The 13,300-nt window shown below is 34.6% G+C and overlaps 1 protein-coding gene across 1 annotated transcript in view; it reads right to left on the bottom strand.

Moving 5' to 3' along the window:
* Positions 1 to 4,975: 4,975 nt before the first annotated feature.
* LOC109382174 (nuclear receptor corepressor 1-like) overlaps positions 4,976 to 13,300 on the bottom strand; it is a 99,551-nt gene continuing 91,226 nt past the window's right edge. The window contains exons 5-8 of the mRNA XM_019641486.1: positions 12,103 to 12,216; positions 5,962 to 6,018; positions 5,343 to 5,395; positions 4,976 to 5,006 (exon numbers count right to left, since the gene is read on the bottom strand). Coding sequence (XP_019497031.1) covers positions 4,976 to 5,006; positions 5,343 to 5,395; positions 5,962 to 6,018; positions 12,103 to 12,216 — 255 coding nt within the window. The remainder of the gene's footprint in view (positions 5,007 to 5,342; positions 5,396 to 5,961; positions 6,019 to 12,102; positions 12,217 to 13,300) is intronic.

Genomic DNA, 13,300 nt, shown 5'->3' with positions numbered 1-13,300 from the left:
CTGAAGAACAAAAGGACAGCAACTTGTCTGTTCCCCTTTCCCCAATTCCCCAGTGCTGTTCCCATCCCCCAATTCCCCAATAAAAATCTTTTAAAAAATTAAAAAAATAAAAATAAAAGTTCTTTATGAACTTTCTTAATGATCAGATTCAGATAACAATAAATATTGTGAAAGAGCAAGAGTATGATTCAAAGGAAAACAGCATAAACACCATACTACTTACCGCTGAAATCTTTCTTGCTGTTCTCTTTGTTTTCGAATTTCTGGAAACTGCTTTTCATAGTACTCCCTTGTTTTGCTTTCTTTAGCTTTCCTTCGGGGATTATTTTCTATTCTGTCCACTTTTTTCTCCCATGCCTCCATGAGCTGATCATAACGTTGGCAGATTTTTTGTTCCTATTAAATACCCGTAGTAAATAATTAAATGAAACTCTGTGATTCTGACAAACCTAATACTTTCAAGTAAATGCTACTTCTTTTTTTTTTTTAAATCGCTACTTTTAAGGCTAAGTCGGCTAAGTCAGAAGTACATTTAGCCTATGATTCAACTGTAAATGAAGAGCTGTCCTTGATGTGAAAGAAGACAGAAAGGGAGCTCTACTTCCTATGAAAGCTCAACATATTTTGGTGAGCTTTTTTTTTTTTTTTTTGGGTTAACGTTACGACTATACAAGTTAATTAACTAACTGATGAGCTACTACTTATAGCTGACCAGCTGGTTTTATTATTTTTCTGATAACAATATATGCCTTGTCAAAAAAAATGTAAAATTAAACACAGAATTACATAAACAGCTCATAATCCCAATCACCCAAAGACAACCATGTTAACAATTTGTTGTTATCCTTCCAGTCTGTCAGAGAAGATACTCACACTTTAACCATTCCTCTATTGTTGGAGGTTTAAGTTAACTGCAGTTTTTGTTATTATAAATCATGCTATATAATAAACATTTCTGACAGTCTAGAAAAGGCAGAAATTGGTTGTACTTTTTGATAAAAAGAAATCCAGCGAACTACATGAAATCAAGAATACTTTAGAAGAATGAGTAATGTATGTCTTAATTTTATAAATACAAAAGGAAAGAAAGAAGAGCCCTCCCGCACAGAACTGTATACATATCTGACAACACATGGATTAAATAAAGGTGTGGAAGGACTCATGAAAAACTGTTAACTGGTCATCGCATCAAGAAAGTGACATTAGAGAAGATAATATCTTCCTCACACTCCATACCACCCTCCTACCCCACTTCTCAATCATTCTTTTCAACTCCTACATGTCTTTTTTTATCCTTCCCCTTTTCTCCATCTCTACTGCTACCTCCTCAGTACAGGCCAACATCAACCCTCATCCAGACTAAACTAAGAGCCTCTTAAATGTCTCCCATGCATTCTTAATGATGTCACTTGATGCAAATTCTTTAAAACCTGAACATTTCACTTCCCCAATTCAAACACTTAGAAGCTAATCCAAAGTCTCCTATATGACCTCCAGAGCTGTGTAAAACCTGGCCCTGACTTCCCCCAGCAGCCTCATTTCTCACCACACTCCTAGCTCAGCCTAAGCCCTAGCTAGCCATCTCTGAACCTGCCACATTCCCTCTGCCTCCCAGACCTTCACTTAAGCTGCTCCCTCTGCTTGTTCCAGTTTCCAGAGTATTGGTTTTCCTGTGAAATTTTCCTTCACGATTCATATTGCCATTAGCTGTCCCCCTTATATGCTCACAGTTATCTGTACGTCCTTTACTATGGTAGGATCACAATACCGTAATTGCCTGCTAACTTATCTGTCCCCAGTTATACCTTGGGCTCCTTAAGGGCTAAAACCAGATGGCTAGTTTGCTTTGTAGAATGATACATGGGACAGCGTAAACAGCCAATAAATATTAAACAAATCAATGAACATATAAACTTTATAACTGTTCTATGAAGTAGAGAAAAAAAATCTGTACTTCTGTGCTTACATCACCAGATACCAAATTTAGCAATTACTACAATTACAACAGAATTACTGGAAAGGAAAAAAATACTTTAGCTTATTTCTTGCTTAACATTTGTATGTTCTTGGCAAAAAAAAAAAAAAAAAAGAAAGAAAGAAATTCAAGATTGAAGGACTAGATTGGCAAATTAGAACATTAGAAGTTATACACCAAATAAAAGATGCTGACTCTTGAGCTTTACAATTCATTAACTGTCAGGTCATTAAATATAAGGTACAAAGTTCATTTCTGATGGGAATCAAAGAACATCATTTATTTGCTAAACTACTGAACTTAAATGATCAAGTTTGTCTAAAATTGGTACAAAAATGTTATGAAAATAAGAATACTGGTATTATATTTTCTGTAACTTAATTTCCATGAAGGCTGTAACCACAAAACTTTTGGACTGCAAATCATATAATAAATGAAAATATAAAAATATATTAAATTAAAAATATTTTGAATTTTAAAAAGCTGAACTTCAGCTGACCCAGTTTCTAATGAGAGAACAGTAATATCTAATCAAGCATGACAATAACTTACTCACATTTTTTTGAGGGTTTTGAAACTAGATGTAGACCATCTTATTTTTCTATCATATTTTTTAACTACTCATCATTTTCTTTATTTTGGCTAGATGAAAATGTTATATATAGACTACCAAAGAAATTGATTTGATAATGCTATTAAATGTGAATTATGATATCAAAATGTTGCTAGAATTAGATTTACATTTAAGCCATCTATTATTACTTTCTAAATCAGCACCTTTTCTCAAATATAATACGAACCATTCTCATTAATAATGGGGAAGTGAATGCCTACATGAGCATGAATGGGAAAGCTACACATATTTCAGTTAACAAGGATAGGACCTCACCCTTTGTTTTCTTGCATGATTTCTTCTTTTAAAAAATAAAATGAGTTTTTTCCTCATCACCTGGTTTCTAGAAGAGAAAAATATGGTTGTATGACATTAAGAAAAAGCACAATAAAAATTCACTTTTATTTTTCAGAGACACTGAAAAACAAGCAAAGATCACTTAAGAATATATGATATAATCAAAGTTAATCCTAATTTTTTCACCCTGCAAAATAAGACTTTTGCAATAATTAGAACTGACTAAAATTCCTCCCATTCTACAGTAAAACTTTATACAAATAGTTCATTTTCAATTATTACATCCAACCACAGGCAACTATTATTTTCATATAATAATTACACCATTACTGATTCTTTTTAAGAATTCTGGTGATATAAACATCTTTGTACACTCTGGAGGAGGGGAGGTAGAATAGAAGGAAAAGGTTTTAAAGTTACCTCCCTACCTCAGGATTGGTGCTGACCTCCCTTCTATGAGAATGTATACCAACATAAAGAGGTGACTTCTGCTTTAAACAGAAGATTTTCTTCAGTCACAGAAATGACACAATCCACTCTAAGAAGTAATGGAGGGCAATGTGACAAGACAGGAAAACTCTTATATCTTAATGTAACAGTTCCACTTTTTAAATGTGAAACATTGTGACCTTCAAAAATACTGACATGCAGGTTCAAATACAAATATTTATACCCCACCTACTTCCAGAAAGGATTTCAAGCTGATTACTCAAATATAAATACAAAGCCAAGGCAAGTAGAAGTAATTTTTTGGATTATCTGCCACTCAGGACTAACAGTGACACTGGCTCCTCTCAAATAAGCATGAACAATCAGGAGCTGGCTATATGGAAAAGTAGCCAAGAGATGAAAAGAATTATTAAAAGGTACATTTGCTATTTCATACAAAGCAAATGATGGTGATAAAAGAATAGCTACTGAATGATTCATAATGAGTGCATGCAGCTGAGTAAATGATATCTCATTTACTCAAATGGAAGCGTTACCATATATTCAGTTTGCTCTAATTGTAGTTATGTGCTACTCAAAAAGCAAATGACAAATCAATATATATATAATTTAAAATGTTTCCTAAGAATTTAAGTGAAGAAGTCAGCCAGTCAGTAACTCAGCTTAGGACAGTGTGCTAAGCATTGTAGCTGTTCTCCAGCTAATAATGGGTGAGGGGGGATGCGGAGACAGAACACAAACATAACTGAAGCCTTGTGGAAAAAAAAAAAAAAAAACATTAAAAATAGCCAACTAGATTTTATCTATTTTTTTTTAAAATGTTAAAACAGCTAAACAGTTCCAAAACAATTATATTCTATATGAGTTTTGCCTAACCTACACCTAAGGGTTGTCAAGACCACAGTATCATTTCACAGAAAATTTCTAAGTATATGACTTTTATTATGAACCACTTTAACAAAAGTTAAAATTATTCAAATTTCCATTTTTTCATGCATACTACCATGCAAATTATATTTGCCACCAGTTCTGCAAAGTAGTCAACTATTGCACATATTCTAAGAAATTTTTTAAAAAGAAAAAGGTATATATATATATATATATATATATATATATATATATATATGCTCATTAGTAACTGTACCAGTAAATAATTATAAAGTTCTGGTTATACTTAATAAAACATATGAAATAGAAATATCACATTTTTGTTACAAATTAAGAATAATTCACCTAAAATTCTCTTAAAGTATGATAATTAAGAAAAAAAAAAAACCTATCTAGCCTCCTCTCTTACTTCAATCAGATCAAGAAATTCGGTTTTCTTTTTTACTTATATTCTTATTCTAAAATCCGCATCCATAAAGGCCTGGTATCGGATAAGCAAGGCTAAGCAAACTACATTCTGGAGCAGTCTCCTCACCCAGGTGAGGTGACTGAGCGCTTCCAAGGCACCAGGACATTAAATGGTAGAAGGATCTACAAATACCGTCATTAGCAACAGTCATGGAAGGGATTTCCCTAGAATAGGATTTTGAATAATGATAAAATGATCCGTGGCACTTCTACTTTGCAATGGCAGATGTGGCTTGGTGGGGGACGGTGTCATCACTAGTCTTAAATGAAAAAGCTTCATTATCTTACTTCATCATGCGCCTTGCAGGTACTCCACTGAAAAAAAGACAAAACAGGAGGCAAAAAATTCAAGCCTCAAGGTAAGCCATTTCAATTTTAAGTATCCACCTTTTTTTACTAGCAGATTATAAAACCAGCTAGTTTTATGCAATAATTTATTTCATTTTTTGGCCTCGGAAACTCAAAGCTGTTACCCCAACCCCCAAAAAGCCAGAGGAAGATAACATATAGTAAAACAACAGCAAATTACACAAATCTAAAACACACCTACACTATATTATAATAATATGTCAGCAGATAACATAAAAATGATCTCTTTATAGAATATATATGGTCTTTAACTGAAGAACTCTAAAAATGATAAATACTTACGTCTTGATGTTCTCATGGTACACCTTGGTATCTGATGGCTGGTTATAGAGTGGCTATAAAATAAATCAATATTAATATATAAAATGTTGTACATATGTCTATGAAGAGACAAAAAAATAATTTCTATTTTAATGTAAGCCTAGATCAAATACTATTGTGTCTACATAATATATGCCCTACCAAAAACTCCATACTTTTGGGTTCTCTGAATAACTCTGTTTACCCCATCTCCTAATAATGCCATTCCTGTGAGAAAGTTTATAAATTACTGTATCCCATAATAAATATATTAATTCACAGATTTTTTATTTTAAAGGCATAGGAAGAGTAAGCACTGTCCTTATCCTAACAGAATGATTCAAAGAGCTTTCTTATTCTGTTCTCACTTCTTGCTCCTTCTACCTGGAGTGATTAAATGGCTGCCCAGGATAATGCTTCTACAAACGTAACCAAGTTCATGCATCATTATTTTCAACTTTATTTTCAACTTTATCTCCAACTTACTGCCCAGCTACATTCCTCTCACCCCAAAATGGATAGATTGTATTCCATCTTACCCCCCCCCCAAAAAAAACCTACTAAAAAAAGCACAAGAAACAAAAAAAAAAAGATTTCTTACCAGTTCAACTTTTGGGCCAAGACCTTCAAATATTTTATGAGCTTCTTCTGCTTTTTTCTACAAAGACATTATTATATTGTATAATTAAAAATTATATTATCTAAGTGCAAAATCACTACCAATTTAATAATATTTACTTAAAGACTACACTATAGTTAAACTTATTTCTAAACATCCTTCTTTCATAGAGTAAAAGTCTCTCTAATTCTATTTTCGTAGTTTCCTCACCAAATTCAGTCAAAGCTTACCATTTGTATTGAAAGCACCACCTAAAGAGTTGGTAAGTTCTTAAAAGCAAACATATTAAGATTCTAGGGAGAGGGAACAGAGATCCACAATTAGAAATGAATCCCTCAAACATTCTAAAATACTTCAACTCATAGTATCTTTAATTAAATTTAAATACATACAACACCATAAAGTTGTGAATCTTCACTCTGAGAAGCCAAATTGATCTCTTTGGGGACCAGCTTATAATAAGCTTACTTTCTAGTTACAAGAAAACCTTAACAATAACCCAAACAACAGAGGAAACAACTGGTTTGATTAACTCAAAAGTGTTCAGTAGTAAATAAATGTTGAATTATATATATTTTTACAAGCCATTTTCAAAAGTAAAATAATCTAGACCAAAGTGCTATCTAACAGAACACTTCCTTTAATAGACAAATGAAATATAACAAAATTCAATACTAAAGATGTTTAAATTGGAATTATGAGTGTGATTGAAAAATACAGTGAATGTTTAAATAAGAAAATTTATTACAGCAAAAGACATGTTGCCCTTAATCCCCCTCCAAATATTCCCCCTAGCTTCGAACACACTTATCCCATAGTTCTTGCCACTTTCTGAACCAGTTCTGGAAGTTCTCTTTTGTGAGTGTCTTTACTTCATTCTCCATTATGACAATGTTCTGTGTCACATACAGCAATTTCTATCAAATAAAAACATTACAGTGTGTCTTCATCCATCTTATTCACTGGATCTGGCACCTTGCGACTTCTGGCTCTTCTCCCAAGTCAAAATGACTATGGAAGGAAAACATTTTGAATCAATTCAGGACATGGAGGCAGCCACGACAGCACAAGTAAAGAGTCCTCACAAAAGAGGACTTCCATAACTGCTTCACAAAGTGGCCAAGAATGATGGGATAAGTGTGTTTGAAGTGAGGGGGAATGTTTTGAGGAGGATTAATGGCAATGTGTCTTTTACTATCATAAATTATTTTTTAATTTAAACATTCACCTTACTTTTTTTTATCACACCTTGTATATGACTACAGGAAATGTCTCAGTGGTTCTCAAATCTCTTTCTTGCTTCCAACACATTCTCATTAGTAACAATGGCTCCTTGCCTGCTGCAGACCCACACCTCACTGCATTTGTGGCTGGAAAACTCTCTAGGGCTTCTATTGCCACATATAAATGGAAAGGAATGGATATCAATCAGTATCCCCAAAATATAAAAAAAGACATTCCCTTAAAATAAATATTCTCCTTTTCATTTACCAATCACAGTCAACCAAGTCAAATATTTATTTAGTATATATGAAAAGAACTATGTTGAACCAGCTTAGGAAGAACAAAATAGTGTAATGCACTTTCCAAGCTCCAAGAAACTTAAAAGGTTATTGAGAAATAAACATATCAAGAATGTCAAATATAAAACTATAAATATACCCATTGAATTTGTATAGCAAATCCTATTCTAGCAATAGTTTTAAGGCAGGATTTGTCAATGTTTTGTTATTAACATTTTGGGCCAGATATTTCTTTGTTGTGGAGAATGTCCCATGCATTATAGGATATTTAGCATTGTCCATGGCCTCTACCCACTAGATAACAGTAGCACTCCACCCCTCCAGGATACAACAATCAAAAAAGTCTCCATTTGAGAACAACTGCTCTAAGGTAAATATTAATCTCAATATTACATATAAAAATGTAATTATAACAAAATTCAAATTTATTAGCTTTAGACATATATTAAATGACACACAAATATCATCATGGATGATAAATTTGGAAATAATCTAGCACCTGCAACTCTCTCAGGACCAAGACTCACCAGTTTTAAATACGCATCAAGGCACTCTATAGTAGAGCCTATACCAAGAACTGGCAGGCTAAGTGAATTGTACATAAATAATACTGAGAGACAAGGGAGCAAAATTATTTTATGGCAAATGCTCACTAGTGTCCTATTACATAAGGTACTTACCTTCTCAGGGCTAATTTTAAAGGTTGGTATTTAAAATATCTGTAGACCCCAAGAGTTAAGTTTTGCAAAATTTTACTAAAATATTTGACTTCATGTTGCCTTAACTGCAAAGAATAAATTAACCTATCAATAGTTTGGCAGAAAAACAATTAATTTAAAACTCTCACATTTCCATATTAAATTATTCTAAGTCTGTAGATAGAAATAATTAATTCCTTGAACATATGTTGAGTATGTTCTACATGCCAGGCACTTGCTAGACACTACAAAAACAATGAATAATATTGCCCTTCCTTAAGTAAGAGGAAAGGGGGTCTTGAAAGGCTTTGCAGAGAAAATTATACTGGAGTTGGGTCTTGAAGTACAAGTACACTCAACAGACAAGAGACAGACAAAAAAGACAAGACATGGCGATACCTGAAGGCAGGGGCAAGAACATGGGGGTAAAGGTTAATAACAACTTCAAGCGAACATTCAAAATCTGTTATGGCAGAATATCACTAAGAAAGGAGTATCAGGCCAGGGAAGTAGGCATGTAAGCACTGATGAAAAGTTTGGGCTATTCTGTAGAAAGTAGGAAATCATCAAAAGGTTTTATTTGGCGAATCATGTCAGGGGACTCAAATATAAAGGATAGATTGGAAAGAAAAAAGACTTAAGGAAGAAAACTCATTATCTATGTCAGAGATAAAGGCTCAAATTAAGCTACTGCCAAAGAAGATAGAGAGAAGCAATTAATCAAACCAATATTTAGGAAGTCAAACTGATGCTCTTTGCTGATTAGCTAAATCTACAATGGCACAGAGAAAGAAACAGGACACTGGCTTAGGTGACTAAAGATAGCTGGCACTAAGTATACTCTTTACAGTCAATCCCTTTCTTTCTTCTGGTATCACATTAACTTGCAAATCATTCAATTAAGATATAAAGAGGATGGTTTTGTAAACTACAGTCCACACAACCCCTTTCCTATATGTATTATAATTCTGAAATTAGAGCATTTTATAAATGTTTTTGGAACTCAAAACTGGGACGGGAACAGCAAATTGAATTATTAAAACAGTCCAGAGGAGAGTCTGTTTAGAGACTAAATGAATGTTAGTCTGAAGTTTAAATATTATGCAAGGCAATTTTTGTCTCAGGAAGCCAACTTTAAAATTAACAGTCACATTTGTCGAGTTTTCTTCCTCCCACTAACTTTCTAAATAAAACAAAGATGCCTTACACAAGATTATGGCCCCTATCTCTTAAGCCACATTTGGCTTAATTCCCAATCAGTGTAGACTGCTGCTAAACGAGGAACAAGGAGTGTATGCTTGTCATTATCTCTCTTTACCTATGGTGTCACAACAGATAGGGTCATTCATTATAGAAAGCTCAAGAAAGTGAAGGCCTTACAAAAGGCAGCATGGTGAGGCAGAAAAGCATTGAAAAGGTAGTCATGAGAAAGCCTGTACTCTAGGCCCAGCTGTACTCTCATCACTTCCCCTCCAGGAACCTCTGCTACAATTCTATGACTGCACAAGTGGAACCACAGCAGATAACTAGTAGCAGCGTATGCAAAAATATTATATATATATATATTTTTTTTTTCGCTGAACCATCCTGCCACCTATTGGCAGTTCAGCGGCTGCTCAGCTCGGGCCGGGACTCAAACCGCTATTGCTCAGAGCTCAAACTCTTGAGCAAGCTCTTAACCAACTGAGCCACTCGGCCGGCCCAAAAATAATATATTTTTAAAAAGATGATTCCTACAGTACTGAGTTGAAAATAATCCTCGTAATTCTAATACTAAAACAAATTTCAAATTTAGTGGTGGTTCTGTTTCACAGATCATACAGCAAACTGAATATGTAAATGCTAAAATGGAAAAAAAGGGATCTAAAAGGAGTTTTCAGTTTTGTTGATGGACATCAAAAAACATTTACTATATTATAATTAATGAAAACATATATATACAAAAGTGAAACACAAATTAAATTCTCTATTAGATCTTGTTCAATAGTTATCAGTTCTCACATCCTAATCAGGCAACCACAGGAGTCACGAATGTTTTAACTGTTTATTAGGCTTGTAAGAAAAGGCTAACAATCAATTAATAAATACTGTTGAATTCAATTTATTTAAAAATTAACTCATACTAAGAAAGAATTCAACAGCTCATTTTATAGGATTATTTCCCATTGTTATCAGTTCTAATCCCTATTTACTTTATCCCTGAGGTCACAAGCTGGCCGTGAAGCCCATCAGCCCACAAAGGTACTTTGTTGTTCTAATGAGTGTTTTTTAAAAAGCAGGAAATTTCACATAAAACTCCAAGTTCCTGGCTTCTCTCAAATAAGGGAGCACCTGTGAACCCAGGGCCACATCCCTGCCCCAGAGCACTGCTTCTCTAGCCATACCATGAGGCAGTCCCTGTCACTCACTTTTCTTATTGCTCTTCACCCTCACTAGATGGATCTACCTGTACATGGCTCTGTCCATTCAATAAATTGGACTAATCTTTAACTCAGTCAGGAAAATAATATTAACTGCCCATATTACCTGCATGACACCTATCTTAAGTATTATATATCTGATGATTTTCAGTGATCTATATACATACATACATGTATATCTGAGTCCAAGATCATTCCTATAATCTATTCATTGTTTAATTCACAGTTGCTTTTCTTTTTTTTTTTAAGATTTTATTGGGGATAACACCAACATAATATATTATTATTATCTTCCCGGCTGAGGCAGTCGCTCACCGGCCACTGAACAGCCGCTCACAGCTGCTCACAGCGACTCATGGCAGCTCACTCCCGCTGCCGGCCAGCCCCACTGCAGCCTACGCTGTCACCGGTGACTCAGGGCAGCCCAGCTCCAGGTTGAGCTGTTGTTCACCATCTTAACTGTAGAGGGCACAGCATCACTGACCCTCATATGTGGAATCTGAACCAGGGCCCTGCTGCTGACATCTGAAGACAACTCCTAACCAACGTGCCACTCAGCCGGCCCTACAGTTGCTTTTCTTAAGGCCAATTTCCTTTAGGATATGGGCTATTATAAAGTTATAGGATACTTGTGTAAGATGTACTGATTCTGATGACTCTACTCACTACAAATCAAATAAATTGAAACAACAATCCCAACTTCTACCTTGTGACCATGTTTAGCTAACAAGCCTATTCTCTCCTATAGTACTTAAAGCATATTATTCTTTTTCTGGACTGGAGACTTCTGAAGCCCAGTGTTAAGCGGCTCCATTGGAAAGTTTTCTTTGTATTCAGGTAAAATAAGTTCCTTTTTAACTGCTAGTTCCGGCGCTAGATTAAAAAAATAGCTATGGCCACAAAATTATTCACAGAACTGAGGCCTAGACACTTCAAAGTATTAAGAAAGAAACTGTTCTAATAAACCTAAAAAAAGCAAAGTTTACCTAAAGGCCAATGGCCTCATACTTTATAACTAAGATTCAAATCAAACACTAGCTATTAATTCTGAAGCTAACAATGCATGTCATTTCTACATCCAATGACCCATCTCTACTATTAATAGAGTGGTATCTGTATTTGGCATTAAATGTCCCTTATAAAGTGAAAAACTATAGAATGACTATTGTGTATTATTTGCTACAAACTTTCTTGCCAATATGTATACAATAGGAGACTCAGCTGACAAAATTACACTCTCATTAAATAATATTTATGCAATATAACATTTAAATGAAATATTAATTTAAGACACACCTGTCAACTTTTCTTCAGTCTATAAGGAAAAACCACCAAGTTTCAGTAAAAGTTTAAGGACATTTAAAATTTAACAGAAACAAGGTTTTCAAACAATTAACATTACAACAGAACACGCTGATAACTACAAAAGGCATAGTCAAGGAGTTTTAAAGACCTGTGCCATGAGAAATGACATGGGCTTACCCGATTCTCATCATAAATAATTTGGACAATACTGCGGTGTTTCTGCTCCACAGGAGGAGGGGACACAGGCTTCTCCGGCTCAGGAGGTTTAGCTGCTTCTTCTTCGAGCTGTTGCTAAGAGACCCAGAAAGGAGAGTCAGGAGGCATCTGTTCCATGTTACCCCCACCAGTAATTAATCGCCAGAGATAACACATGCTACCGAGCAATGCTTTGCTGATTTCTATAGGGTAATCATTTACTCTACTAGGGTCTAACAGACTCAAGGGCTCTAACAAATCCAATCATTTATTTTGACTAATAACTAAACAACATAAATCATCATTAGATAATCAATCCTCTTATATTTTCATTCTGATAAAGCAAAATAGTAAGGAAAACTAAACATATGAAGGTACCCCATATACTTCTATAACAATGGCCTTTTGTGGCACTGGAAAGAAACCACTTTTATACATTATATATAGTATGTATTAATGTCTGGTTGGGGAAGAGTATGGGAGAATTGCCTTTAAAGAATAATCCTTTACTCAGCATAGCACCATGCCCTCACCACCACCACCACTAAACTATATTTTGTAGTCAACAAGCACTGGTAAAATTACGAGAATATGGACTGCTAGTGTGTACAATTACAAAGCAGAACTCTATCTGTATTACTCTGCCTACGTTTGCACCTTAGGGTCACTTTTCACAAGTGATGTGATCTAGGGACCCTTTCTAAATCCTTACCTCAATCTCGAGCAAGAATATAAACCAGTCACATGTAAAGAAGGGATAGTGATCCTACGAATCACATAGCTTTTTGAGGACTGAACGACTCAAAAGCACATTACAACTGTAAATGTTCAGTAAATATTAGCTACTATTACTACTGAAGTAAGCAGGGGCTTTGTCTGCTTGGTTCACTGCTTTTTTTCCCAGCACCTAAACCAGCGCTGCCCAGTAAATGCTCAACAAATAGCCATAAGAATACAGTGTAAGTGCACTGCCTAAGATGATGATAAAGACATTAGGTAAAGATGTTAAGTCTACTAAAAGCCTAGAATAAAAAAGTATCCATACTACTAAGTAAGATTAAGTCAAGGCTCTTATTAATATAACTCAGACCACACCCAGCTGAAAGGACAAAAATCTTCTGAGAGAGAAGCTTCAAGGACCACTCCACTTTGGAATTAAAAGTATTCTTGCTGGGCCGGC

Source organism: Hipposideros armiger, unplaced genomic scaffold, assembly GCF_001890085.2.
Source record: "Hipposideros armiger isolate ML-2016 unplaced genomic scaffold, ASM189008v1 scaffold_61, whole genome shotgun sequence".
In the NCBI taxonomy this organism is placed as follows: domain Eukaryota; kingdom Metazoa; phylum Chordata; class Mammalia; order Chiroptera; family Hipposideridae; genus Hipposideros; species Hipposideros armiger.
This window is presented reverse-complemented; position numbering and strand designations above follow the sequence as displayed.